This window comes from Pecten maximus, chromosome 14 (genome assembly GCF_902652985.1).
Source record: "Pecten maximus chromosome 14, xPecMax1.1, whole genome shotgun sequence".
Classification (NCBI taxonomy): domain Eukaryota; kingdom Metazoa; phylum Mollusca; class Bivalvia; order Pectinida; family Pectinidae; genus Pecten; species Pecten maximus.
Genome location: NC_047028.1, coordinates 4,204,501 through 4,230,705, shown reverse-complemented (window position 1 = coordinate 4,230,705; position 26,205 = coordinate 4,204,501). Strand labels below are relative to the sequence as shown.

Sequence of the window (26,205 nt, the reverse complement as noted above, 5' to 3'; positions counted from 1 at the left end):
ATCCGAACACAGACAACCCTCTCCAGATTGTACCCTCTGTCTTCCCCTCTATCCGAACACAGACAACCCTCTCCAGATTGTATCCCCTCTGTCTCCCCCTCTATCCGAACACAGACAACCCTCTCCAGATTGTACCCCTCTGTCTCTCCCTCTATCCGAACACATACAACCCTCTCCAGATTGTATCCCCCTGTCTCCCCCTCTATCCGAACACATACAACCCTCTCCAGATTGTATCCCCCTGTCTCCCCCTCTATCCGAACACAGACAACCCTCTCCAGATTGTATCACCCCTGTCTCCCCCTCTATCCGAACACAGACAACCCTCTCCAGATTGTATCCCCTCTGTCTCCCCCTCTATCCGAACACAGACAACCCTCTCCAGATTGTACCCCTCTGTCTCTCCCTCTATCCGAACACATACAACCCTCTCCAGATTGTATCCCCCTGTCTCCCCCTCTATCCGAACACAGACAACCCTCTCCAGATTGTATCCCTCTGTCTCCCCTCTATCCGAACACAAACAACCCTCTCCAGATTGTATCCCCTCTGTCTCCCCCTCTATCCGAACACAGACAACCCTCTCCAGATTGTATCCCTCTGTCTCCCCTCTATCCGAACACAGACAACCCTCTCCAGATTGTATCCCTCTGTCTCCCCTCTATCCGAACACAAACAACCCTCTCCAGATTGTATCCCCTCTGTCTTCCCCTCTATCCGAACACAAACAACCCTCTCCAGATTGTATCCCTCTGTCTCCCCCTCTATCCGAACACAGACAACCCTCTCCAGATTGTACCCCTCTGTCTCCCCCTCTATCCGAACACAGACAACCCTCTCCAGATTGTATCCCCTCTGTCTCCCCTCTATCCGAACACAGACAACCCTCTCCAGATTGTATCCCCTCTGTCTCCCCTCTATCCGAACACAGACAACCCTCTCCAGATTGTATCCCCTCTGTCTCCCCTCTATCCGAACACAGACAACCCTCTCCAGATTGTATCCCCCCTGTCTCTCCCTCTATCCGAACACAGACAACCCTCTCCAGATTGTATCCCCTCTGTCTCCCCCTCTATCCGAACACAGACAACCCTCTCCAGATTGTACCCCTCTGTCTCCCCTCTATCCGAACACAGACAACCCTCTCCAGATTGTATCCCATCTGTCTCCCCCTCTATCCGAACACAGACAACCCTCTCCAGATTGTATCCTCTCTGTCTCCCCCTCTATCCGAACACAGACAACCCTCTCCAGATTGTATCCCCTCTGTCTCCCCCTCTATCCGAACACAGACAACCCACTCCAGATTGTATCCCCTCTGTCTCCCCTCTATCCGAACACAGACAACCCTCTCCAGATTGTATCCCCTCTGTCTCCCCTCTATCCGAACACAGACAACCCTCTCCAGATTGTATCCCCTCTGTCTCCCCTCTATCCGAACAAAGACAACCCTCTCCAGATTGTATCCCCTCTGTCTCCCCCTCTATCCGAACACAGACAACCCTCTCCAGATTGTACCCCTCTGTCTCCCCCTCTATCCGAACACAGACAACCCTCTCCAGATTGTACACCTCTGTCTCCCCTCTATCCGAACACAGACAACCCTCTCCAGATTGTATCCCTCTGTCTCCCCCTCTATCCGAACACAGACAACCCTCTCCAGGTTGTATCCCCTCTGTCTCCCCCTCTATCCGAACACAGACAACCCTCTCCAGATTGTACCCCTCTGTCTCCCCTCTATCCGAACACAGACAACCCTCTCCAGGTTGTATCCCCTCTGTCTCCCCCTCTATCCGAACACAGACAACCCTCTCCAGATTGTATCCCCTCTGTCTCCCCTCTATCCGAACACAGACAACCCTCTCCAGATTGTATCCCCTCTGTCTCCCCCTCTATCCGAACACAGACAACCCTCTCCAGGTTGTATCCCCTCTGTCTCCCCTCTATCCGAACACAGACAACCCTCTCCAGGTTGTATCCCCTCTGTCTCCCCTCTATCCGAACACAGACAACCCTCTCCAGATTGTATCCCCTCTGTCCCCCCCTCTATCCGAACACATACAACCCTCTCCAGATTGTATCCTCAATTTACCTGAATGGTGGTTCGTTTGGTTAACTTCATAATATGAGTTTGACTTATATCCATGAGATTTACGCACAGTCATCAGGTGGTCAATTGACCACTGCTCCTTTGAGGTTCCCGGGCTCCCCAACCTGTACCTAATTATTTTAGTTTCAATCTTTTCATTTTCCACTCAATGTATCTCAGACGAACGCCATGTTTTTTACCCTATTTTCTATAACGGGAATATTTGGTTTCTGTCTTTTCATTCTCCACTTAGAGCATCTCACACAAACGCCCTGTTCTTTACCCTCAATTGTTCAATACAACTGACGTGGGTTTTTTTTTAATTTCTTTTATTACTTCTGATTATAAAACATGGCATCCACACACTTTCCCATACCATACCGCCATGCTACCAAAACCTGACTACGGTACTTAGGAGATGAGTGTGCGCACGTACCAAGAGGAACAACGACGTTCTTTAATTTTAAAATGTCGTCATTTTATGTCACGGCACTTATAATTGGGGTTAATGAGGTCAAAATGCAGATTTCAACACAAGTTTAAAAGTATCGACCATATTCCACAGACCAAAGCTGCCCTGCCTGTAATTAATCGAGTGACTTATGTCTTTATTTATGGCTAATTTGACATGATAAATAAGTAACTATCACTTTCTATAAGTGGTGAATCTACCTTGTATGGTTGTGACGTGAAGAGAAGACTTTTAACTAACAAAATCAATTGGTTTTCATAGTGCATACATACATGTATTTGTTTATGCAACCACGAAATAAAAAATACCATTATGGCCGTTTGAGTCTAATAATAAGGTACAATATTGTAGGTGTACGGAGTTTTGTGGACTTGGTATCGGGCCTCGACAGGAGATGTAAAGTAGCCTAATTCTGTCCTGTGTGAGGTATTTGTTTGACCATTTCTGTCCTGTGTGAGGTATTTGTTTGACCATTTCTGTCCTGTGTGAGGTATTTGTTTGACCATTTCTGTCCTGTATAAGATATTTGTTTGACCATTTCTGTCCTGTGTGAGGTATTTGTTTGACCATTTCTGTCCTGTGTGAGGTATTTGTTTGACCATTTCTGTCCTGTGTGAGGTATTTGTTTGACCATTTCTGTCCTGTGTGAGGTATTTGTTTGACCATTTCTGTCCTGTGTGAGGTATTTGTTTGACCATTTCTGTCCTGTGTCAGATATTTGTTTGACCATTTATGTCCTGTATAAGATATTTGTTTGACCATTTCTGTCCTGTATAAGATATTTGTTTGACCATTTCTGTCCTGTGTGAGGTATTTGCTTGACCATTTCTGTCCTGTGTGAGGTATTTGTTTGACCATTTATGTCCTGTGTGAGGTATTTGTTTGACCATTTCTGTCCTGTATAAGATATTTGTTTGACCATTTCTGTCCTGTGTGAGGTATTTGTTTGACCATTTCTGTCCTGTGTGAGGTATTTGTTTGACCATTTCTGTCCTGTGTGAGGTATTTGTTTGACCATTTCTGTCCTGTGTGATATATTTGTTTGACCATTACTGTCCTGTGTGATATAATTGTTTGACCATTTCTGTCCTGTGTGAGGTATTTGTTTGACCATTTCTGTCCTGTGTTCGATATTTGTTTGACTAATTCTGTCCTGTGTAAGGTATTTGTTTGACCAAATTCTGTCCTGTGTGAGGTATTTGTTTGACCAATTCTGTCCTGTGTGAGGTATTTGTTTGACCAATTCTGTCCTGTGTAAGGTATTTGTTTGACCATTTCTGTCCTGTATGAGGTATTTGTTTGACTATTTCTATCCTGTATGAGGTATTTGTTTGACCAATTCTGTCCTGTGTGAGGTATTTGTTTGACCATTTCTGTCCTGTTTGAGATATTTGTTTGACCATTTCTATCCTCAAATAAGGTAAATTCGAACACCCATATAAAACATATGCATATGTATTGTTTACTATAATAGTTACGATTTCTTAAAAGTGAAACTCTAGTGCAAAATTTATTTGAAATCAGGACAATTTTCGCGTCTGTTGGATTATGTTGTCAAACACTGTGTGATATTAGTCCAACTGTTAAGACATTAAGGTATTAATACTAAAGTATACAAAAGTAAGAAAAGTGACATTTAGTATTTATATCAGTTAAGCCTCCCCGTAAGGTCTCATATCTCATGAAAACGTCGTCACCCTACAACACCCTCAGAACGTTATTGGTGGATAAACTGACACTCTGATACTGTATCCTTACATTATTAACACAGAAACACAAACTGACCACATCGTCATAATACAAGCACATCATAATTAGAAAAAACCGCCAGGACGACAAAGGATTTCCAATCGAACGTCATATCTACGTTGATTCCATATTTGCGGGTAAAAGTTCTCCGCTGAACTAGATATTGCTCCCATGATCACCTAGCGTTTACAGAGAATGTTTAAACAAATTTTAACTGTCACGACAATAGCAGAATCGGTTATCGCCTTAACCATGGGTTGCCTTTGTGCTTTAACGGGAAACTAGCCACCAAGAATAGATGCCTTCCAGAGTTATCCCCCCTGAGAAAATAAATCTACACAGTCTTTGTTAGAGTTGCGTCCCTTGTTCCCTTGTTCGATCATCACTACATGTATTTGCAAATAAAATTGACTTTTGGTGTTTAGTTTTTTTTCATGTTTTTTCCTCCTTCTTAAATATTTTTTTTCATTGCCGTTTGTTGGCTGCTTTTTGTTATGAAGACAAGTTTGATGCATGGGTTCTATCGGACGTTGAGTTAATCATGTGTTAGTGTTTTTGTTCGAAATGAGCATTGTTATATTTCCTATTGTTTTGCTATGTACCTCATTATTTATTGTTTTATAATTTCCTACTCGGGCCAAGGAGACTAGGTCTCCAAATAACCCTGGAACAATAGACCAAGCAAACAAAAAATCGTGAGATAGTTGCTGTTTAATTTATCAGTCTAAGTATTAGGCCGTCATTCATTTTTTTTTTTTTTTTTTTTTTTTGTAATTATCTTTTTATTCAGGATTTTCATCAATATACATAAAATACAATTATTCCTTTACACACTCACACACAAACATACACAAAAACCTAATCTATATATATCATTTGCTTGCTCTCACGTACATCGACAAAATATTGTATATAAAATTCCCACGCATATTGCATACTGCATACATTTACACACATCCAATCTTATATCCAGAGATATATTAACATAGTACGGTATACGGTATATAGATATATACTGTATACATAATACATACACAAGCAAAGCGAGAAAAGCAAAACATCATATTGACACTAATAAATTACATGTAAATAAAGATCATGTTCATACAGACAGCACATGCACACATAACAACACACACACACAAACTTTCAAAACATACTCATACATACATAATCAATTTGTACATGAAAACAAAGACGGTATATAAATATATACTGTATACATACAACAACAAAGAGAGAAAAGCAAACATCATATTCACACTTATAAATTACTTGTAAACATCATGTTCATACAAACAGCACATGCGCACACACAATCACACGTACACACACTCACACACATACACACACAACAAACTTTCAAACTCGCATACACACATAATTAATTTATACATGAAAACAAAGAAGAAAAAAGGCAGAGAAAAGAAGGGAAAGACAGAGGAGAGGGGGAGGGAGATTCAAAAATAAAGATGTATATATTAAAATGAAATAATTTAATTCAAAAACTTCTTTACCAAAATTAAATAGATTCGACACTGCCAGAAGGAAAATATTCAGTTTAGTTCCAATAATGGCATCCATTTCTTCCAATTATTTTCAAAAATCAATTTTTTTTGTAGGCCGTCATTCATAATCAAAATATATTATATATATATATCCAGGTTGTCTTGAAAATCAGAATATCTAACACTATCTCTGTCTCAAATGATATGTGGCCTCATGGTTGACCAAATTGATGCAACTGGGTATTTTTGTATTCAGCTGTTGTCTTTACCGTGTATGGAAGGGAGATAACACAGTCACGTATAGAAAATGTATAGATGTGGATAAATACAGATGTAGATAATACAGATGTAGATAATACAGGTGTAGATAATACAGGTGTAGATAATACAGGTGTAGATAATATAGATGTAGATAATATAGATGTAGATAATATAGATGTAGATAATACAGGTGTAGATAATACAGATATAGATAATACAGGTGTAGATAATATAGATGTAGATAATACAGATGTAGATAATACAGGTGTAGATAATATAGATGTAGATAATACAGATGTAGATAATACAGGTGTAGATAATATAGATGTAGATAATACAGGTGTAGATAATATAGATGTAGATAATACAGATGTCGATAATACAGATATAGATAATACAGATATAGATAATACAGATGTAAATAAAACAGATATAGATAATATAGATGTAGATAATACAGGTGTAGATAATACAGATGTAGATAATACAGATATAGATAATACAGATGTAAATAATACAGATGTAAATAATACAGATATAGATAATATAGATGTGGATAAATACAGATGTAGATAATACAGGTGTAGATAATACAGGTGTAGATAATACAGATATAGATAATACAGATGTAGATAATACAGGTGTAGATAATACAGATGTAGATAATACAGATGTAGATAATACAGATGTAGATAATACAGATATAGATAATACAGATGTAGATAATACAGGTGTAGATAATACAGGTGTAGATAATACAGATATAGATAATACAGATGTAGATAATACAGATGTAGATAATACAGATGTAGATAATACAGGTGTAGATAATACAGATGTAGATAATACAGATGTAGATAATACAGATGTAGATAATACAGATGTAGATAATACAGATATAGATAATACAGATGTAGATAATACAGATATAGATAATACAGATGTAGATAATACAGATGTAGATAATACAGATGTAGATAATACAGGTGTAGATAATACAGATGTAGATAATACAGATGTAGATAATACAGATGTAGATAATACAGGTGTAGATAATACAGGTGTAGATAATACAGATGTAGATAATATAGATGTAGATGATATAGATGTAGATAATACAGGTGTAGATAATACAGATGTAGATAATATAGATGTAGATAATATAGATATAGATAATACAGGTGTAGATAATACAGATGTAGATAATATAGATGTAGATAATATAGATATAGATAATACAGATGTAGATAATATAGATGTAGATAATATAGATATAGATAATACAGGTGTAGATAATACAGATGTAGATAATATAGATGTAGATAATATAGATATAGATAATACAGATGTAGATAATATAGATGTAGATAATATAGATATAGATAATACAGATGTAAATAATACAGATATAGATAATACAGATGTAGATAATACAGATATAGATAATACAGATATAGATATTACAGATATAGATAATACAGATGTAGATAATACAGATGTAGATAATACAGGTGTAGATAATACAGATGTAGATAATATAGATGTAGATAATATAGATATAGATAATACAGATGTAGATAATACAGATGTAGATAATACAGATATAGATAATACAGATGTAGATAATACAGATATAGATAATACAGATATAGATAATACAGATGTAAATAATACAGATATAGATAATACAGATGTAGATAATACAGATGTAGATAATACAGATATAGATAATACAGATATAGATAATACAGATGAAGATAATACAGATATAGATAATACAGATGTAGATAATACAGATATAGATAATACAGATGTAGATAATACAGATGTAGATAATACAGATATAGATAATACAGATGTAGATAATACAGATGTAGATAATACAGATATAGATAATATAGATAATACAGATATAGATCATATAGATGTGGATAATACAGATGTGGATAATACAGATGTAGATAATACAGATGTAGATAATACAGATATAGATAATATAGATAATACAGATATAGATCATATAGATGTAGATAATACAGATGTAGATAATACAGATATAGATAATATAGATAATACAGATATAGATCATATAGATGTAGATAATACAGATATAGATAATACAGATGTAGATAATACAGATGTAGATAATACAGATATAGATAATACAGATGTAGATAATACAGATGTAGATAATACAGATATAGATAATATAGATAATACAGATGTAGATAATACAGATGTAGATAATACAGATATAGATAATACAGATGTAGATAATACAGATGTAGATAATACAGATGTAGATATTACAGATGTAGATAATACAGATATGGATAAATACGGAAAAAATGAATTATTATTTTTCGAATACACTCAGCCAGGCCGCCTAGAGGTTCTTTTTTCGTACCCTATTTCCTCCTAGGTAGTTACTATTTTTCCTACTAATATGTCTTTCTTGTCTTTTTAGAAATGGACTTTATTTATTTTACAACAATTATATCAACTTATATTAATCACGCTTGTTGGCCCGGATGGAAGCGCGCGAGGGGTCTTACTGTGGGAGGAAACCGGTGTACCCGGGGGAAACCCACGTGGTCGGGCAGGTAACCCCATACCTTTTTACGTCCGATCGGGAATCGAATACCGGCTGCCTAGGTGAAAAGCAAGTGTTTTATCACCCAACAACTGAAGTAGTCTTTCCGACTTGACTTTATTTTATTCTTTTCTGACTCGAGTCACTCTCATCGAGTCGGCTTACGAAATCTCGCCACCCAGAACTACATTAAGAACAGACATATCCGCACTAAGTCTGCTGTATGGACGCATGCATTTGAACTAATTTCGCATTGGTGAAATCCCGAACCTAACTTAACAGAGAGTGTTAACACATTCTGGCCTAATAGTGCGATATTGTAGGGGTCCAACAAAGTCCCTTCTACACGAAGAGCTGCCATAGTACATGTACAGTCACATGTGTACCCGTATATTAGTGTTAAACGTCTTAATGAAGTTCCTGTCACGCAGAGAAAATGTCCCGTCCCTACTCTATCGTCTTTATCACATGTGTAGTGACGATTACATAAAGATGATAACTGTTTAGGTCGATAGATAAGGGACCGACACGGACACCACTGGGGGACCTCTAGGTGTAACGTAAGTATACTGTATTATACATTGTATATAGGTGGTGTGAATGTGTGTGTTAGGGGGTGGGGAGGGGTGTTAAGTAGTGCACTCGGCATATATGTTCTAAACTGTTGTGTCACATACTTATGTAGTTGAAGTTATAACCGTCTGGGTCACTGGACGTACATGTGTAGCTTTTATGCTGTCGGCAATTGAAACCATTGGACAGTGATTGATTTCCGCCAAAATGACTTAAAATTCTGTTTTAATAGCTTAGCTGACCGATAGATGAGTATGCATCCTTCGTCCGAGATGACTTTTCTTTAAACGAATTCTTATCAACCGAACAGCATAGAACCGTGATAATTGTTTGGTAGGTTCCTCGGATAACGCCAGGTTCAAGGTCATATGCTTCGTTAAAGGGACATCACGGTAAAAACGTTGTAATTTTCAATGAATGTACGTGTTTTGTTCCTTTCCAGTTATGTTTCTGTGCTGTCCCAACGTTCACAGTCGATCCTCATGTCCAGCTTGACCACTTGATTTAGTTGGGAATCCCCCTCTAAATTTAGCGCGGAAATTATTTTTAAATCATCACGTAACTGTTTTGAAATCGAGGCAACACAAACACACGATAGTTTACAAGGCGAATTGGATTAGTTGGACAACGATATTATACAGTGGTTTAAATGTTAAATAACACGTTCTGTATATATTCCGGCACATATATTTATGTCTAAATAAGTGTAAACACCGTACATATAGTATAGTGACAGTAGCGATGTACTGGTACAGACTGTATAAATATTACCGAGATTGTCATGACCTACTATCCAGCAATCAAGCAGAATACGAGCAGCGTCCGTATTACTGCTGTTTTCATGTTTTAACTGTATTGTACTGCTTCCCCAGTTTAATTCTAGGATTGTGTTTGACCCATTTTCCAATTATTCTCTTCATTGCGGAAGCTGTTATCGTTTTCAACCGCAGTCGATTCACATTGGAAGCCATTTTTGTTTTCAGGTGTTTTAGTGTGTTGTGCGCATGCGTGTTATCGTATATATGTCACAAAATTTGCATATTCAGACTATTGATCAACGAATTGTGATAACCTTTTTATAATTTATAATTGATGTTTTTTATATACATATATCATCAAATTCGAATGGTTATTTTTCATAAGGATATTTTTTTTAAAGATATACCCAATAATATGAAAAAATACAAAATAAAAATTGGTTTACCGTGATGTCCCTTTAAAACACTTAAACAACTTCCTGCTGACTATCACTAGACGTTAGGTGCTGAGATGATATCTGACAAAGTTTGCGAAAAGACATGACCTAGACCCATATCCTCTGTCAGAGCTAATAGCGATGTTAAAGCTCTAAAACTTACTTTAAGTTGAAAAGCCGAGAATCATCAAAGCAGTAAATACCGGGTAGGCGATGCAGGCCCGTTGGGACTTTTATAAATCTTGCAGCGGGAAATGGAGTTATCCAGTCCACCGTTTTGTCCCTTTTTGACCTAGAGTATAGATATATATGGGAAATATTCTGTTTTTGTTTCTTGTCAAGACTCAGACTGTGTTAGCTCTTAACCTAGAGTCGGTATATTTCTTTTCAGTTAAGTACACAGGTGCTACATCGTCTGCAAGAGGGTTGTTATGATAGACTGTTAGACTGTAATAACAGGCTGTTGTTATGATAGACTGTAATAACAGGCTGTTGTTATGATAGACTGTAATAACAGGCTGTTGTTATGATAGACTGTAATAACAGGTTGTTGTTATGATAGACTGTAATAACAGGTTGTTGTTATGATAGACTGTAATAACAGGTTGTTGTTATGATAGACTGTAATAACAGGCTGTTGTTATGATAGACTGTAATAACAGGCTGTTGTTATGATAGACTGTAATAACAGGTTGTTGTTATGATAGACTGTAATAACAGGCTGTTGTTATGATAGACTGTTAGACTGTAATAACAGGCTGTTGTTATGATAGACTGTTAGACTGTAATAACAGGCTGTTGTTATGATAGACTGTTAGACTGTAATAACAGGCTGTTGTTATGATAGACTGTTAGACTGTAATAACAGGTTGTTGTTATGATAGACTGTAATAACAGACTGTTGTTATGATAGACTGTAATAACAGGTTGTTGTTATGATAGACTGTAATAACAGGCTGTTGTTATGATAGACTGTTAGACTGTAATAACAGGCTGTTGTTATGATAGACTGTAATAACAGGCTGTTGTTATGATAGACTGTAATAACAGGTTGTTAGACTGTAATAACAGGTTGTTGCTATGATAGACTGTAATAACAGGCTGTTGTTATGATAGACTGTAATAACAGGCTGTTGTTATGATAGACTGTAATAACAGGCTGTTGTTATAATAGACTGTAATAACAGGCTGTTGTTATGATAGACTGTTAGACTGTAATAACAGGCTGTTGTTATGATAGACTGTTAGACTGTAATAACAGGCTGTTTTTATGATAGACTGTTAGACTGTAATAACAGGCTGTTGTTATGATAGACTGTTAAACTGTAATAACAGGCTGTTGTTATGATAGACTGTTAGACTGTAATAACAGGCTGTTGTTATGATAGACTGTTAGACTGTAATAACAGGCTGTTGTTATGATAGACTGTTAGACTGTAATAACAGGCTGTTGTTATGATAGACTGTTAGACTGTAATAACAGGCTGTTGTTATGATAGACTGTTAGACTGTAATAACAGGTTGTTGTTATGATAGACTGTAATAACAGGCTGTTGTTATGATAGACTGTAATAACAGGCTGTTGTTATAATAGACTGTAATAACAGGCTGTTGTTATGATAGACTGTTAGACTGTAATAACAGGCTGTTGTTATGATAGACTGTTAGACTGTAATAACAGGCTGTTGTTATGATAGACTGTTAGACTGTAATAACAGGCTGTTGTTATGATAGACTGTTAGACTGTAATAACAGGCTGTTGTTATGATAGACTGTTAGACTGTAATAACAGGCTGTTGTTATGATAGACTGTTAGACTGTAATAACAGGCTGTTGTTATGATAGACTGATAGATTGTAATAACAGGCTGTTGTTATGATAGACTGTAATAACAGGCTGTTGTTATGATAGACTGCAATAACAGGCTGTTGTTATAATAGACTGTAATAACAGGCTGTTGTTATGATAGACTGTTAGACTGTAATAACAGGCTGTTGTTATGATAGACTGTTAGACTGTAATAACAGGCTGTTGTTATGATAGACTGTTAGACTGTAATAACAGGCTGTTGTTATGATAGACTGTTAGACTGTAATAACAGGCTGTTGTTATGATAGACTGTTAGACTGTAATAACAGGCTGTTGTTATGATAGACTGTTAGACTGTAATAACAGGCTGTTGTTATGATAGACTGTAATAACAGGCTGTTGTTATGATAGACTGTTAGACTGTAATAACAGGCTGTTGTTATGATAGACTGTTAGACTGTAATAACAGGCTGTTGTTATGATAGACTGTTAGACTGTAATAACAGGCTGTTGTTATGATAGACTGTAATAACAGGCTGTTGTTATGATAGACTGTAATAACAGGCTGTTGTTATGATAGACTGTAATAACAGGCTGTTGTTATGATAGACTGTTAGACTGTAATAACAGGCTGTTGTTATGATAGACTGTTAGACTGTAATAACAGGCTGTTGTTATGATAGACTGTTAGACTGTAATAACAGGCTGTTGTTATGATAGACTGTTAGACTGTAATAACAGGCTGTTGTTATGATAGACTGTTAGACTGTAATAACAGGCTGTTGTTATGATAGACTGTTAGACTGTAATAACAGGCTGTTGTTATGATAGACTGTTAGACTGTAATAACAGGTTGTTGTTATGATAGACTTAATAACAGGCTGTTGTTATGATAGACTGTACTAACAGGCTGTTGTTATGATAGACTGTAATAACAGGCTGTTGTTATGATAGACTGTAATAACAGGCTGTTGTTATGATAGACTGTTAGACTGTAATAACAGGCTGTTGTTATGATAGACTGTTAGATTGTAATAACAGGCTGTTGTTATGATAGACTGTAATAACAGGCTGTTGTTATGATAGACTGTTAGACTGTAATAACAGGCTGTTGTTATGATAGACTGTAATAACAGGCTGTTGTTATGATAGACTGTAATAACAGGCTGTTGTTATGATAGACTGTAATAACAGACTGTTGTTATGATAGACTGTTAGACTGTAATAACAGGTTGTTGTTATGATAGACTGTTAGACTGTAATAACAGGCTGTTGTTATGATAGACTGTAATAACAGGCTGTTGTTATGATAGACTGTTAGACTGTAATAACAGGCTGTTGTTATGATAGACTGTAATAACAGGCTGTTGTTATGATAGACTGTTAGACTGTAATAACAGGCTGTTGTTATGATAGACTGTTAGACTGTAATAACAGGCTGTTGTTATGATAGACTGTTAGACTGTAATAACAGGCTGTTGTTATGATAGACTGTAATAACAGGCTGTTGTTATGATAGACTGTAATAACAGGCTGTTGTTATGATAGACTGTTAGACTGTAATAACAGGCTGTTGTTATGATAGACTGTTAGACTGTAATAACAGGCTGTTGTTATGATAGACTGTTAGACTGTAATAACAGGCTGTTGTTATGATAGACTGTTAGACTGTAATAACAGGCTGTTGTTATGATAGACTGTTAGACTGTAATAACATGCTGTTGTTATGATAGACTGTTAGACTGTAATAACAGGCTGTTGTTATGATAGACTGTAATAACAGGCTGTTGTTATGATAGACTGTTAGACTGTAATAACAGGCTGTTGTTATGATAGACTGTAATAACAGGCTGTTGTTATGATAGACTGTAATAACAGGCTGTTGTTATGATAGACTGTAATAACAGACTGTTGTTATGATAGACTGTTAGACTGTAATAACAGGTTGTTGTTATGATAGACTGTAATAACAGACTGTTGTTATGATAGACTGTAATAACAGACTGTTGTTATGATAGACTGTTAGACTGTAATAACAGGCTGTTGTTATGATAGACTGTTAGACTGTAATAACAGGTTGTTGTTATGATAGACTGTTAGACTGTAATAACAGGTTGTTGTTATGATAGACTGTTAGACTGTAATAACAGGCTGTTGTTATGATAGACTATTAGACTGTAATAACAGGCTGTTGTTATGATAGACTGTTAGACTGTAATAACAGGCTGTTGTTATGATAGACTGTAATAACAGGCTGTTGTTATGATAGACTGTAATAACAGGCTGTTGTTATGATAGACTGTTAGACTGTAATAACAGGCTGTTGTTATGATAGACTGTTAGACTGTAATAACAGGCTGTTGTTATAATAGACTGTTAGACTGTAATAACAGACTGTTGTTATGATAGACTGTAATAACAGGCTGTTGTTATGATAGACTGTTAGACTGTAATAACAGGCTGTTGTTATAATAGACTGTTAGACTGTAATAACAGACTGTTGTTATGATAGACTGTAATAGCAGGCTGTTGTTATGATAGACTGTAATAACAGGCTGTTGTTATGATAGACTGTTAGACTGTAATAACAGGCTGTTGTTATGATAGACTGTTAGACTGTAATAACAGACTGTTGTTATGATAGACTGTAATAACAGGCTGTTGTTATAATAGATTGTAATAACAGGCTGTTGTTATGATAGACTGTAATAACAAGCTGTTGTTATGATAGACTGTAATAACAGGCTGTTGTTATAATAGACTGTAATAACAGGCTGTTGTTATGATAGACTGTTAGACTGTAATAACAGGCTGTTGTTATGATAGACTGTTAGACTGTAATAACAGGCTGTTGTTATGATAGACTGTTAGACTGTAATAACAGGCTGTTGTTATGATAGACTGTTAGACTGTAATAACAGGCTGTTGTTATGATAGACTGTAATAACAGGCTGTTGTTTTATTCCATACAATGAGTTATAAATACCGGTTTGATTTAAGTTTGATAAGAAATTAATTGCAACCGAAGAAATTTTATCGTGTTACGTCTCTATATTGTGTAATAGTGAAACTTTCGGTCATATACATGTAAGTGATCTCCCGTCGCCGCCGCCGCCGTCGTCGTCGTTGTTAATTAAATTGATAATCTAGAGTATATTGTATTACATATATATCGTATTAAGATAAGTTGTACGTGTAAGATCAATATTTCTGTAGTGGCCCTTACAAGCCGCCCTAAACGATTGTGTATACTAAACCTCTGGCAGACTACTGAGAGTTATTGCCTTCGGTCTGACCCAAGCCTCATCCATTCTCTGTCTGGAGTGTACATCTGAGGTATCACACACGGTACTGTTGGAGTAGAACAGTAAGAAAGTGTCGTGCTCTATGTCAAACCCAGCGACACCTGTAATATGTATCAATTGATATCGATTAGACGGGATGTACACCCAGCTATCAAATTCTATCTAATTGTGAAAGATGAACATCTGTTATCTGTTTCTAATATCAGTGACGCTTTTTTCAATTATGAGACTGAGACACTCTAAAACTTGAAATAAAACTTTATCAACCTACCTGATGAGTAAACAGAAACATAAAACCCTTGTTGCTTATCTTCAAAACACCAGCTCCATTAGCAGCCAAACAGATAAAAGCAGCAGACTCAACTGGTTGATTGACAGTTCGATTTGACCCCTGTGGTAAGAGGATTTATAAAGGGCGACAACTGTGATAGATCTCGACCAGGTCCGTCAAGTCTTGATTTCGTGCCTGGACGGAATCTATCGAGATGTTCACGTAGCGATGGCGATTTATGGTATAGATTAGGTATTAATTGTCTTATCAGTGTATTAAAAGATCACCATGGAAACAAGAACTGCCTTGGTAACGGGCTCATCCAGTGGTATGGGGCTCGGTGTAGCCACATCTCTGGCACAGAAAGGCTATCACGTGATTATGTGTGGGTCAAGGTCAACGGAGGATGCATCGGAGGCCATCAACGAGGTCAAGAGGTACATAATCAGACGAACAGATCAGAAACCGGAGAGGGCTGACAGGCAGTTTTAATAAATCAAATTAAATATTCTTATGTTAGAGATCAAGTCCAATGTCAATGCTGTACAAATTATTCGAATTACATCGCATTTTGTAAGGCATGTCCTTTCAAATTCAAGCGCTTTATTGAATATTGATTTTCTGGCTCATGTTTTTACCACCCACGTATTACTCTTGATAAATACAATATAAAACGAATATTCTAATAAAAACAATTCATTCGGATAACATGGCCCTTTGGTTGTTTCGCCACAGACAACACATTTCGACTATGTATGTGCGAATTAATTATAATTTGCCCAACTCAAAATTTCCTACCAAACATATATGCCATACTTCTGTGTAGTTCTGCGCTCCAAAGTGTCCACTACGTCCAGTCTGACTTGAAGACAGAGGCTGGACTAGTCAGTCTATGTAGAGAAGTGGACACTATTTGTCCTGGGGGTGTCGACATACTGGTCAACAATGCAGGTATGCATACGTTCACTAACAACCTTTTACGTAGGCGATCAAGGAATTGTTTCAATTATCTAATAATTAACTCAACAAAAAACTTATGTAATATTTATATTGCACTGAATGTGCTGTTCATTAATCTATCAACTATGGATGACTCATTATTAAATGCAAGTATAATTACCATCATTTTAATGCACGTGCAATTAATGCGATAGGAATGCAACACGTCACTCCAATAGAAGACTGCACACTGGCAAAGTGGAATGAGGTCGTCGCCATCAACCTTACGGCGCCATTTTATCTTATCAGCCATTGTGTTCCCCGGATGAAGCAGAAAGGTACGTTCTGTAGGAATCGATACAATGAGCCTATTCCTGTGTATGGTGATTGATTACGGCCATCTAGCTACTACACGAGATGGCCGTAATCGGCCAACACTCCAACACGAGATGGCCGTAATCGGCCAACACTCCAACACGAGATGGCCGTAATCGGCCAACACTCCAACACGAGATGGTCGTAATCAGCCAACACGCCAACACGATATGGCCGTATTCGGCCAACACACCAACACGAGATGGCCGTAATAGGCCAACACTCCAACACGAGATGGTCGTAATCAGCCAACACACCAACACGAGATGGCCGTAATCGGCCAACACTCCAACACGAGATGGTCGTAATCAGCCAACACGCCATCACGAGATGGCCGGAATCGGCCAACACGCCAACACGAGATGGCCGTAATCGGCCAACACTCCAACACGAGATGGCCGTAATCGGCCAACACGCCATCACGAGATGGCCGGAATCGGCCAACACGCCAACACGAGATGGTCGTAATCAGCCAACACGCCATCACGAGATGGCCGGAATCGGCCAACACGTCAACACGAGATGGCCGTAATCGGCCAACATACAATCATAGTCTATCAGACGCTTACACACAACACGAGATGGTCGTAACCGGCCAATACGCCAACACGAGATGGTCGTAACCGGCCAACACTCCAGCACGAGATGGTCGTAATCGGCCAACACGCCAACACGAGATGGTCGTAACCGGCCAACACTCCAACACGAGATGGCCGTAATCGGCCAACACGCCAACACGAGATGGTCGTAACCGGCCAACACTCCAACACGAGATGGTCGTAACCGGCCAACACTCCAACACGAGATGGTCGTAACCGGCCAACACGCCAACACGAGATGGTCGTAACCGGCCAACACTCCAGCACGAGATGGTCGTAATCGGCCAACACGAGATGGCCGTGATCGGCCAACACTCCAACACGAGTTGGCCGTAATCGGCCAACACGCCAACACGAGATGGTCGTAACCGGCCAACACTCCATCACGAGATGGTCGTAACCGGCCAACACGCCAACACGAGATGGTAGTAATCGGCCAACACGAGATGGCCGTGATTTTGAAAAATCTTTGAAATTTTAGGAAAAGTTGGGAAAGTGTCTTTGGAAAGTACTCCAATCCAATATTTCCAACTGGTGAATCTCATTCCTAACAAAAGTCCGTCCAATGTACTGTACCATCAGACAAAGTCAAACACATTTCACTTCTATCCCTTGTCATTTTCGCTAGCCAAGGCTTCTGATTACGTCACACTAGGGATCATCTTCGCTAGCCAAGGCTTCTGATTACGTCACACTAGGGATCATCTTCCCTAGCCAAGGCTTCTGATTACGTCACACTAGGGATCATCTTCGCTAGCCAAGGCTTCTGATTACGTCACACTTCGTAGAGTGTGACGTAATCAGAAGCCTTGGCTAGCGAAGATGATCCCTTGAAGAAACCGCCAAACTTTGGCAAACATATTTCAGTTCCGTCCCTTGATAGGTTACTGGTACGCACATTGAATATTCTATTTCTCATAGTAAACATGTATTGATCGGAACAAAGGGTTCGGTCACTTGTCCGAATGTCTGATAATCTACACTATATCTCTCTCTTTTATTTTTTACCTTGATTTTATCGACCAACAGGATGGGGTCGTCTGATCAACGTTTCGTCCAGGATGGGCCTGGTGGCTTCTGCTAACAAGTCTCCATACTGCTCTACCAAACACGGACTTGTAGGCATGACAAAGGTTTGTACCAGGTATTGAACATAGAAACGAAACGAAACGAAATGGCTTCCATTACTGACAAGTGTCTCGAAATCAACACCAAATAAGGTCTTAGCATAAATGCGAAAAAAATGATAAGTGAATTCGAGATGATTCGTTATATTCTGAGCACCCTCAATACATCAATTTTAGAAATATCGTAAAATCGATAAGTCTCTTACAGACAAACAGTTGGTGAAAACAAGTATTATTGTCAACATCGTACATTTTCATGCTGTGTTCGTGTGATTTGAATTACCAAACAGATGTATCGTTGTATGATTTGTAGGCGGTATCGCTGGAAGTGGCGCCTCACGGTATCACATGTAACGCCATCTGTCCTGGCTGGGTCGACACGCCGTGTAAGTAGTGTTGCCATGGTTCCTACATAAGAACATAAACAGCTAAATGTTACTCTACTCCCGTAAAGAGACACAACCATCCCGTAATCCCGTTAAGATACAAAGATTCCTTGTTAGTTTGAACAATATTTTACCAATATCTAATTGCTAATTAACACACAGCATCACAATACATATTATATATACATATATGGCTTGTAATGTGATGTAGTGTGTAAAATGACCCTGACTCTGGCCTCGTTTTCATCAACGTTCTGTTACTTGAGAACATTCCTTGACTTAAAATTATCCGTAGGAAAGCATCACCGAATTTAAGGGCGAATCTTAGTTAGTGAACATTCCTTAAATTTTGTAAAGGAATTTTTTTTGAGTTGCGGAATGTTGATGAAACTGGTCCCTGCTAACTCTCACGCATCGTCGTTAAAACAACAAACACACGTCTTGTTTTTAACATTTGCGTCAATATCTGATTTTTGGAAGTCTTTAAAATTATGTATTTGAAGCAGTTCATTCACTAGCGAAAGGTAATTCGCGGAGGCCGCCATTATAATCGAATCGCCGCTGAAAAGTAGAACCGAAACCATCAAGAAAGCTGTCATCTGATTGGTCAAAATTCCCGAACAAAACAGTTCAAATCGTCCCACGGTGTCTGACAGTGGAAAGCCAGAGTGCTCGTATAAACATATTCCATTGCCTTTGCCACTGGATTGGGCATAAGTTGTACAACTTATACGAATCCATCTCAACTAGGCATTCCGTGACGTCTTGGCGAAGTCCGATAGCTGTCCCAACTAGACTAGGGTGTTTGGGGAGGTGAAGATGAAAGGCAGGCTACATGCCTATCATAATCATGGCCGATTCCAGGGAATATTTTGTAGGAGCGTATTCTCGTGCGAATAACCATTTCGGGTACTGTTCGTTGATCACGGATTCTATAGTAGGACGTGTGCCTGTTTAAAATCGTCGAGAGAACGTTACAAAGCCAAGGTATCAGGCCAGGGTCTGCTAGACATTCAGGTGTTACAGTAAGATAGACGGCCCATGCCGCCTAACATTTAGATACCAGTATGGGGAGCTAAACCACAAAAATAACAGGATGTAGCGTGTTTTGTTGCGGAAAAAATCGCCGTCAAACAAAATGTCACGTTGCGTTATATGCATGTAGAGAAAATATCTAATTACAGGTGATCTCATTTCATTTCAACAAATGTTATTGTTATAAAACAAATGGATTCGACAACAGGCAAGTCCTCTCCAAAAGGTATCACATATATACAGACTAAAGAGAATAAAGAAATTATCATAGACAGTGAAGTATGTATATATATATAGAGAGAGAGAGAAATAGATAAAGGAATGTAAGCATCAATGTTAATATCACACAAACATTCAGAGAGTAGAATGAAAACTTATAATTATTACATGTGATTAATCAGCTGAAATGTTTTCATAGGGTTCTACCATTGTACTTTTTTTTGATGTATGGGGATTACACATATTTGAATTCGATAATGGCCGTGAGAAAAAAAATCTAATTGTCTTTCATACAAAAAAAACCCAGTTCCACAAACAAAAGGGAGATAACACAGAAATGACTAATATCAGTTTATAATAATGGATATGTTCTTTGAGGATATATTCTCTTGGCTTCCATACAAACGACTAGTGTATTAATTTACAGGAATTAGTCTCTACTAAGCACTGGCCGGAACTGAGGTTGACAATAAATGTATGGCAATGATATACAAATGTACTGGGACATGTCCTCTACTTATCTCCCTTTGCCCAACACACCTGATCATAACGATATAATTGTAGTTGTGGTTAAGGACCACTTAGCTCGACGGTACAGGACACCTACCATCATCCAGAACAATTAATGCCTTGATGACGTCAATCAAAGTTCCATGTACTGGGGGCGTTTTTCTCCCCTTAATTCAAAAGTTACTAATGAAATGCTAAGAACGCAATAATGACATGTTTTCCTACCACGATAATGAAGACACGGATAGACGTCGTTAAAATATTGTATGTAGAGTTAACGTTGGAGAACCGTGATTTAGTAGCCCGAATTAACTGTACATATAATTGTGGAGAACTGTGATTTGGTAGCCCTTGATACTCCTAATAACACCCCAGGCCTCGCAGTTTCACCAATGTTCATTAACTTCAAAAGAAAATTCCTTAATTTGAACACTTTCCTTAAGTTAGGAAGTCAGATATGGTATACCATTTCTAGGGTTTTGTATTTCTAATTAAACTGTATGCCTACGGTTTCTAAACTACGGTACATTTTATAAATGAATAGATAATTTCCACATTAATTACGATGTAATTATAATTTCAGTCGTACAGGCGCAGGTAGAATCCGTCGCCAAGCTACACGATATTTCCATAAATGATGCCAAGGTAAATATTACAATAACACGTACCAGTCTTTTGTCCGGATATAATTCCATGGAGTTTAATGTATGTATGTATATATGTAAGTTAATCTGTTCTTCTAGTACCATATATACGATTAATTCCATAATCTATCTTTTCTACAAGAAAGAAAAATTACTTTATGTTTTACCCATAATTCATCATTAAACCTCATTTCGCATGCGCTTTTTAGAGGCGACATGGACAGAAATTCATAAAAATGTTAATGTTTCTAATTTATTATGGGTTATACCCACACGGACAAATCTATCTCGTTCGCGAGAACGATGATCCGTACCCGTCCGTCTTTGATTGGTTTACATCTGTCCGTCCTAGTTTGGTTTACATCTGTCCGTCCTAGTTTGGTTTACATCTGTCCGTCTTAGTTTGGTTATATCTGTCCGTCCTAGTTTGGCTTACATCCGTTCGTCCTAGTTTGGTTTTCATCCGTCCGTCCTAGTTTGGTTTACGTCCGTCCGTCTTAGTTTGGTTTACATCCGTCCGTCCTAGTTTGGTTTACATCCGTTCGTCCTAGTTTGGTTAACATCTGTCCGTCTTATTTTGGTTTTCATCCGTCCGTCCTTTGTTTGGTTTTCATTCGTCCGTCCTAGTTCGGTTTACATCCGTCCGTCCTAGTTCGGTTTCCATCCGTTCGTCCTAGTTTGGTTTACATCCGTCCGTCCTAGTTTGGTTTTCTTCCATTCGTCCCAGTTTGGTTTACATCCGTCCGTCCTTGTTTTGTTTACATCTGTCCGTCCTAGTTTGGTTTACATCTATCCGTCCTAGTTTGGTTTACATCCGTTCGTCCTAATTTGGTTTTCATCCGTTCGTCCTAGTTTGGTTTACATCCGCCCGTCCTAGTTTGGTTTACACCCGTCCGTCTTAGTTAGGTATACATCCGTCCGTCCTAATTTGGTATACATCCTTCCGTCTTAGTTAGGTATACATCCGTCCGTCCTAATTTGGTTTACATCCGTCCGTCCTAGTTTGGTTTACATCCGCCCGTCCTAGTTTGGTTTACATCCTATCGTCCTAGTTTGGTTTGCATCCGTCCGTCCTAATTTGGTTTGCATCCGTTCGTCCTGTTGTTATTTACAGACATAGAACGTTGGGTTGTGTTAGTCCTGATTCTAGAATCCTTAAATAGGAGACATTTGTCCAAATAGGAAAATGAATTTTCAGGGTCTGTTTTAGCATTATGCGACAATGGTCTCATTGAATCTAGTCTTTCTTAGAAATACATTTGACCTAAAGTCAGACGGCAGTTACCAGACCACATGACCTGAGGTCACGTGATATATCATGTGATTCCAAACATATCATGGACATTTTTGCATCCACAATGCGCCCATTTCAGATCAGTGTTTTATAATTCTAGTATGTGACCACTCAATGTTAAGATGTCATGTAAGTCTAATTTGGATATACGAGATGTCACGTGACAATCATTTTCCGAATACTTTACAGTTACATTATATATTTGTCCGTCCTAATAGTATCATCGATCTTTACCTAATATGACACGGTTTAAAGCAGTTTTCCTGTGTTGAAATCTCTTAATAACGCTCCTGGCAGGCAAATCTAAAAGATGAGTACATAGTGTACATGTAAGATGATTACAGAGTGTACCTGTAAGCTGATTACATAGTGTACATGTAAGATGATTACAGAGTGTACCTGTAAGCTGATTACATAGTGTACCTGTAAGCTGATTACATAGTGTACCTGTATGCTGATTACATAGTGTACCTGTAAGATGATTACATAGTGTACCTGTAAGCTGATTACATAGTGTACCTGTAAGCTGATTACATAGTGTACCTGTAAGCTGATTACATAGTGTATCTGATTACATAGTGTACCTGTAAGCTGATTACATAGTGTACCTGTAAGCTGATTACATAGTGTACCTGTATGCTGATTACATAGTGTACCTGTAAGCTGATTACATAGTGTACCTGTAAGCTGATTACATAGTGTACCTGTAAGCTGATTACATAGTGTACATAAAAGCTGATTACATAGTGTACCTGTCTATCAAATCTAAAAGCTGATTACATAGTGTACCTGTCTATCAAATCTAAAAGCTGATTACATAGTGTACCCGTAAGCTGATTACAGAGTGTACCTGTAAGCTGATTACAAAGTGTACCTGTCTATCAAATCTAAAAGCTGATTACATAGTGTACCCGTAAGCTGATTACATAGTGTACCTGTAAGCTGATTACATAGTGTACCTGTAAGCTGATTACAAAGTGTGCCTGTCTATCAAATCTAAAAGCTGATTACAGAGTGTACCTGTAAGCTGATTACAGAGTGTACCTGTAAGCTGATTACCTAGTGTACCTGTAAGCTGATTACATAGTGTACCTGTAAGCTGATTACCTAGTGTACCTGTAAGCTGATTACCTAGTGTACCTGTAAGCTGATTACATAGTGTACCTGTCTATCAAATCTAAAAGCTGTTTACCTATCTTTCTACCACAATACCCTGTGTTATTCAACTCTCAGACCATCAGTTAATCATTACAGCTGTTGATTAACAATCTGTTTATACCACACGTGGTATAATCTCTGTACGCATTTTGATTGGCTAACACTTTATTTGCATACGCGAAATTATACTTGGCCACGTGTCCCTTTGATTCAAGCCGATATTATTGTGGTAGAAACAGGTCACACGACTCGAAATTGTTGGATATGGTATTTATTTCACACTCGTAAGTTATTTTTTAAAAGTTGCAAAAAACACTCGCTAAAGCTCGTGTCTTTTGTAACTTTTAAAAAATAACTTACTCGTGTAAAACAAATTCCATATCCAACAACCACTCGTTGTGTAACCTCTATTTCTTATCCAGCGACGAATACATTTCTATCAAGGCGATATTTGGGATTTTTAAACGTCTCGGATACAATATATATACCAGCTAATGTACGTATAGAAGTATGGTTGACTTGGTTAGATCATAAAAGGAAACACAGTAGAAAATATCCACACACGGACAAAATTCCCAAAGTTTCTAAGCAAGCTTAATTATCTTTCCAGAAACGTCTGTTTTGTGATTCCCAACCAACAGGGAAACCAGTCCAAGTATCTCAGGTAAGTGTGTGGGATCACTTCGTAGACTCATGATAGCCTATTTAATTAGACAAGCTTTCAACACAAAACTATATATCAATATTAAAACCAGCTTAGTTGGAATTAAAGAGCCTGATTTTACTTCATTTTCATTTCACTTGCTGTGTTACGTTCGATACATTAAATTCTGAGAAAACTTTACGGTCTACACTGCCAACTGTTTTGTAGATTGGCGATCTCGTATTGTTTCTGTGCTCACCCGGGGCCGACAGTATGACAGGAACTTCGCTGGTCATGGATGGAGGAACCATCGCCAAGTAATTTACACCATATAACAGCATTAATAGAAATGGTCAGAGATATATTTACTGAATAAACAGACGGGTGTGTCAGCAGGAATGTCTGACGAAGAGGAGGAAGACAGCCAACCGTGAAGACATGCACCATTAATTGTTAACGATTTGTGTAACATTTGTAGATTGTTTAACACCACAGCGGAGATGACAATCGGGTTTAAACGAGGGAAACTTCAGTATATGGATTTCGGTACTGCTCTGTTATTTCTTAATGCATTTAAGTATTTAAATATTCGTCTGCTTCCATTACAGAACAATTAAATGGCTTTTTGTTATTTCCGTTTGTTAACGCGCCGACCACGAAATGACATGAAAACCTAGCAGAAAGACTCAACAACGAGTAACACAGTGAGTGTTAACGGTGTATAAATTGTTGTAGCAATGAGACATGACATGAATTATTGACTTACAGCAGACGCCGCCACGGAGGAAATATCGGAAGAATATATATATTTTTTTTAAATGTTCATTTTAAATCTAATAATGAAACACTGCATTTGCGTGAAATCTCTGGGCATTTTCTGGATAACTGCCTTTTTTTAATCGAAAAGAGGTTCGCAGCTCTCAAGACTACCTTTCAGTCTTTCGTAAGCGTCCAAATTATCACTACCCATTAACGCCATGTCCTCAGTTCTGTTAAGGGTTCAGATATTGGTCTCTCACGCAGGAATCAGTTCAGGTTCATCATCTCCAGATAGTACTAGGCTAAACTCAGTCATAATCTTGAAAACGCTTGTTGTAGGACACCCCCAAACGGGTCAGAACTCGTCGAGTATGGTTTACATTCACGGAATTAACTCAATTCCACCACGGTTCCATTATTGATAACTCGCGGTTCTGACGCTCACAGAGACCGTCTGACGATTGGAACACTTCGTCACTTCTCGAACAATATTTCTTCGGGAATTTTGACCAATCAGAAGACCGCAGCGGCTTTATGCAGTAACTGCGGCCTCCGCGAATTATGTTTCGATAGTGAAAGAACTGTTTCAAGTACACAATTTTAAAGACTTTTAAAAATCTGACGCTATTATGAAATAAATCAGATGAGTATATATATATGATTTGTCCGTTAAATTCATTGACCGTTAGTAG

General features: G+C 38.0%; 1 protein-coding gene across 1 annotated transcript; it reads left to right on the top strand.

Annotated features, from left to right (window-relative positions):
- Positions 1-9,118: 9,118 nt before the first annotated feature.
- Positions 9,119-25,375, top strand: LOC117342883 (D-beta-hydroxybutyrate dehydrogenase-like). The gene is made up of 9 exons (XM_033905172.1): positions 9,119-9,232; positions 16,097-16,262; positions 16,652-16,776; positions 16,980-17,102; positions 18,768-18,871; positions 19,179-19,251; positions 21,599-21,660; positions 24,722-24,775; positions 24,983-25,375. Exons 2-9 carry the CDS (start codon positions 16,114-16,116, stop codon positions 25,073-25,075), a joined length of 783 nt encoding a protein of 260 aa, XP_033761063.1. The 5' UTR covers positions 9,119-9,232; positions 16,097-16,113; the 3' UTR covers positions 25,076-25,375.
- The last annotated feature ends 830 nt before the right edge of the window (positions 25,376-26,205 follow it).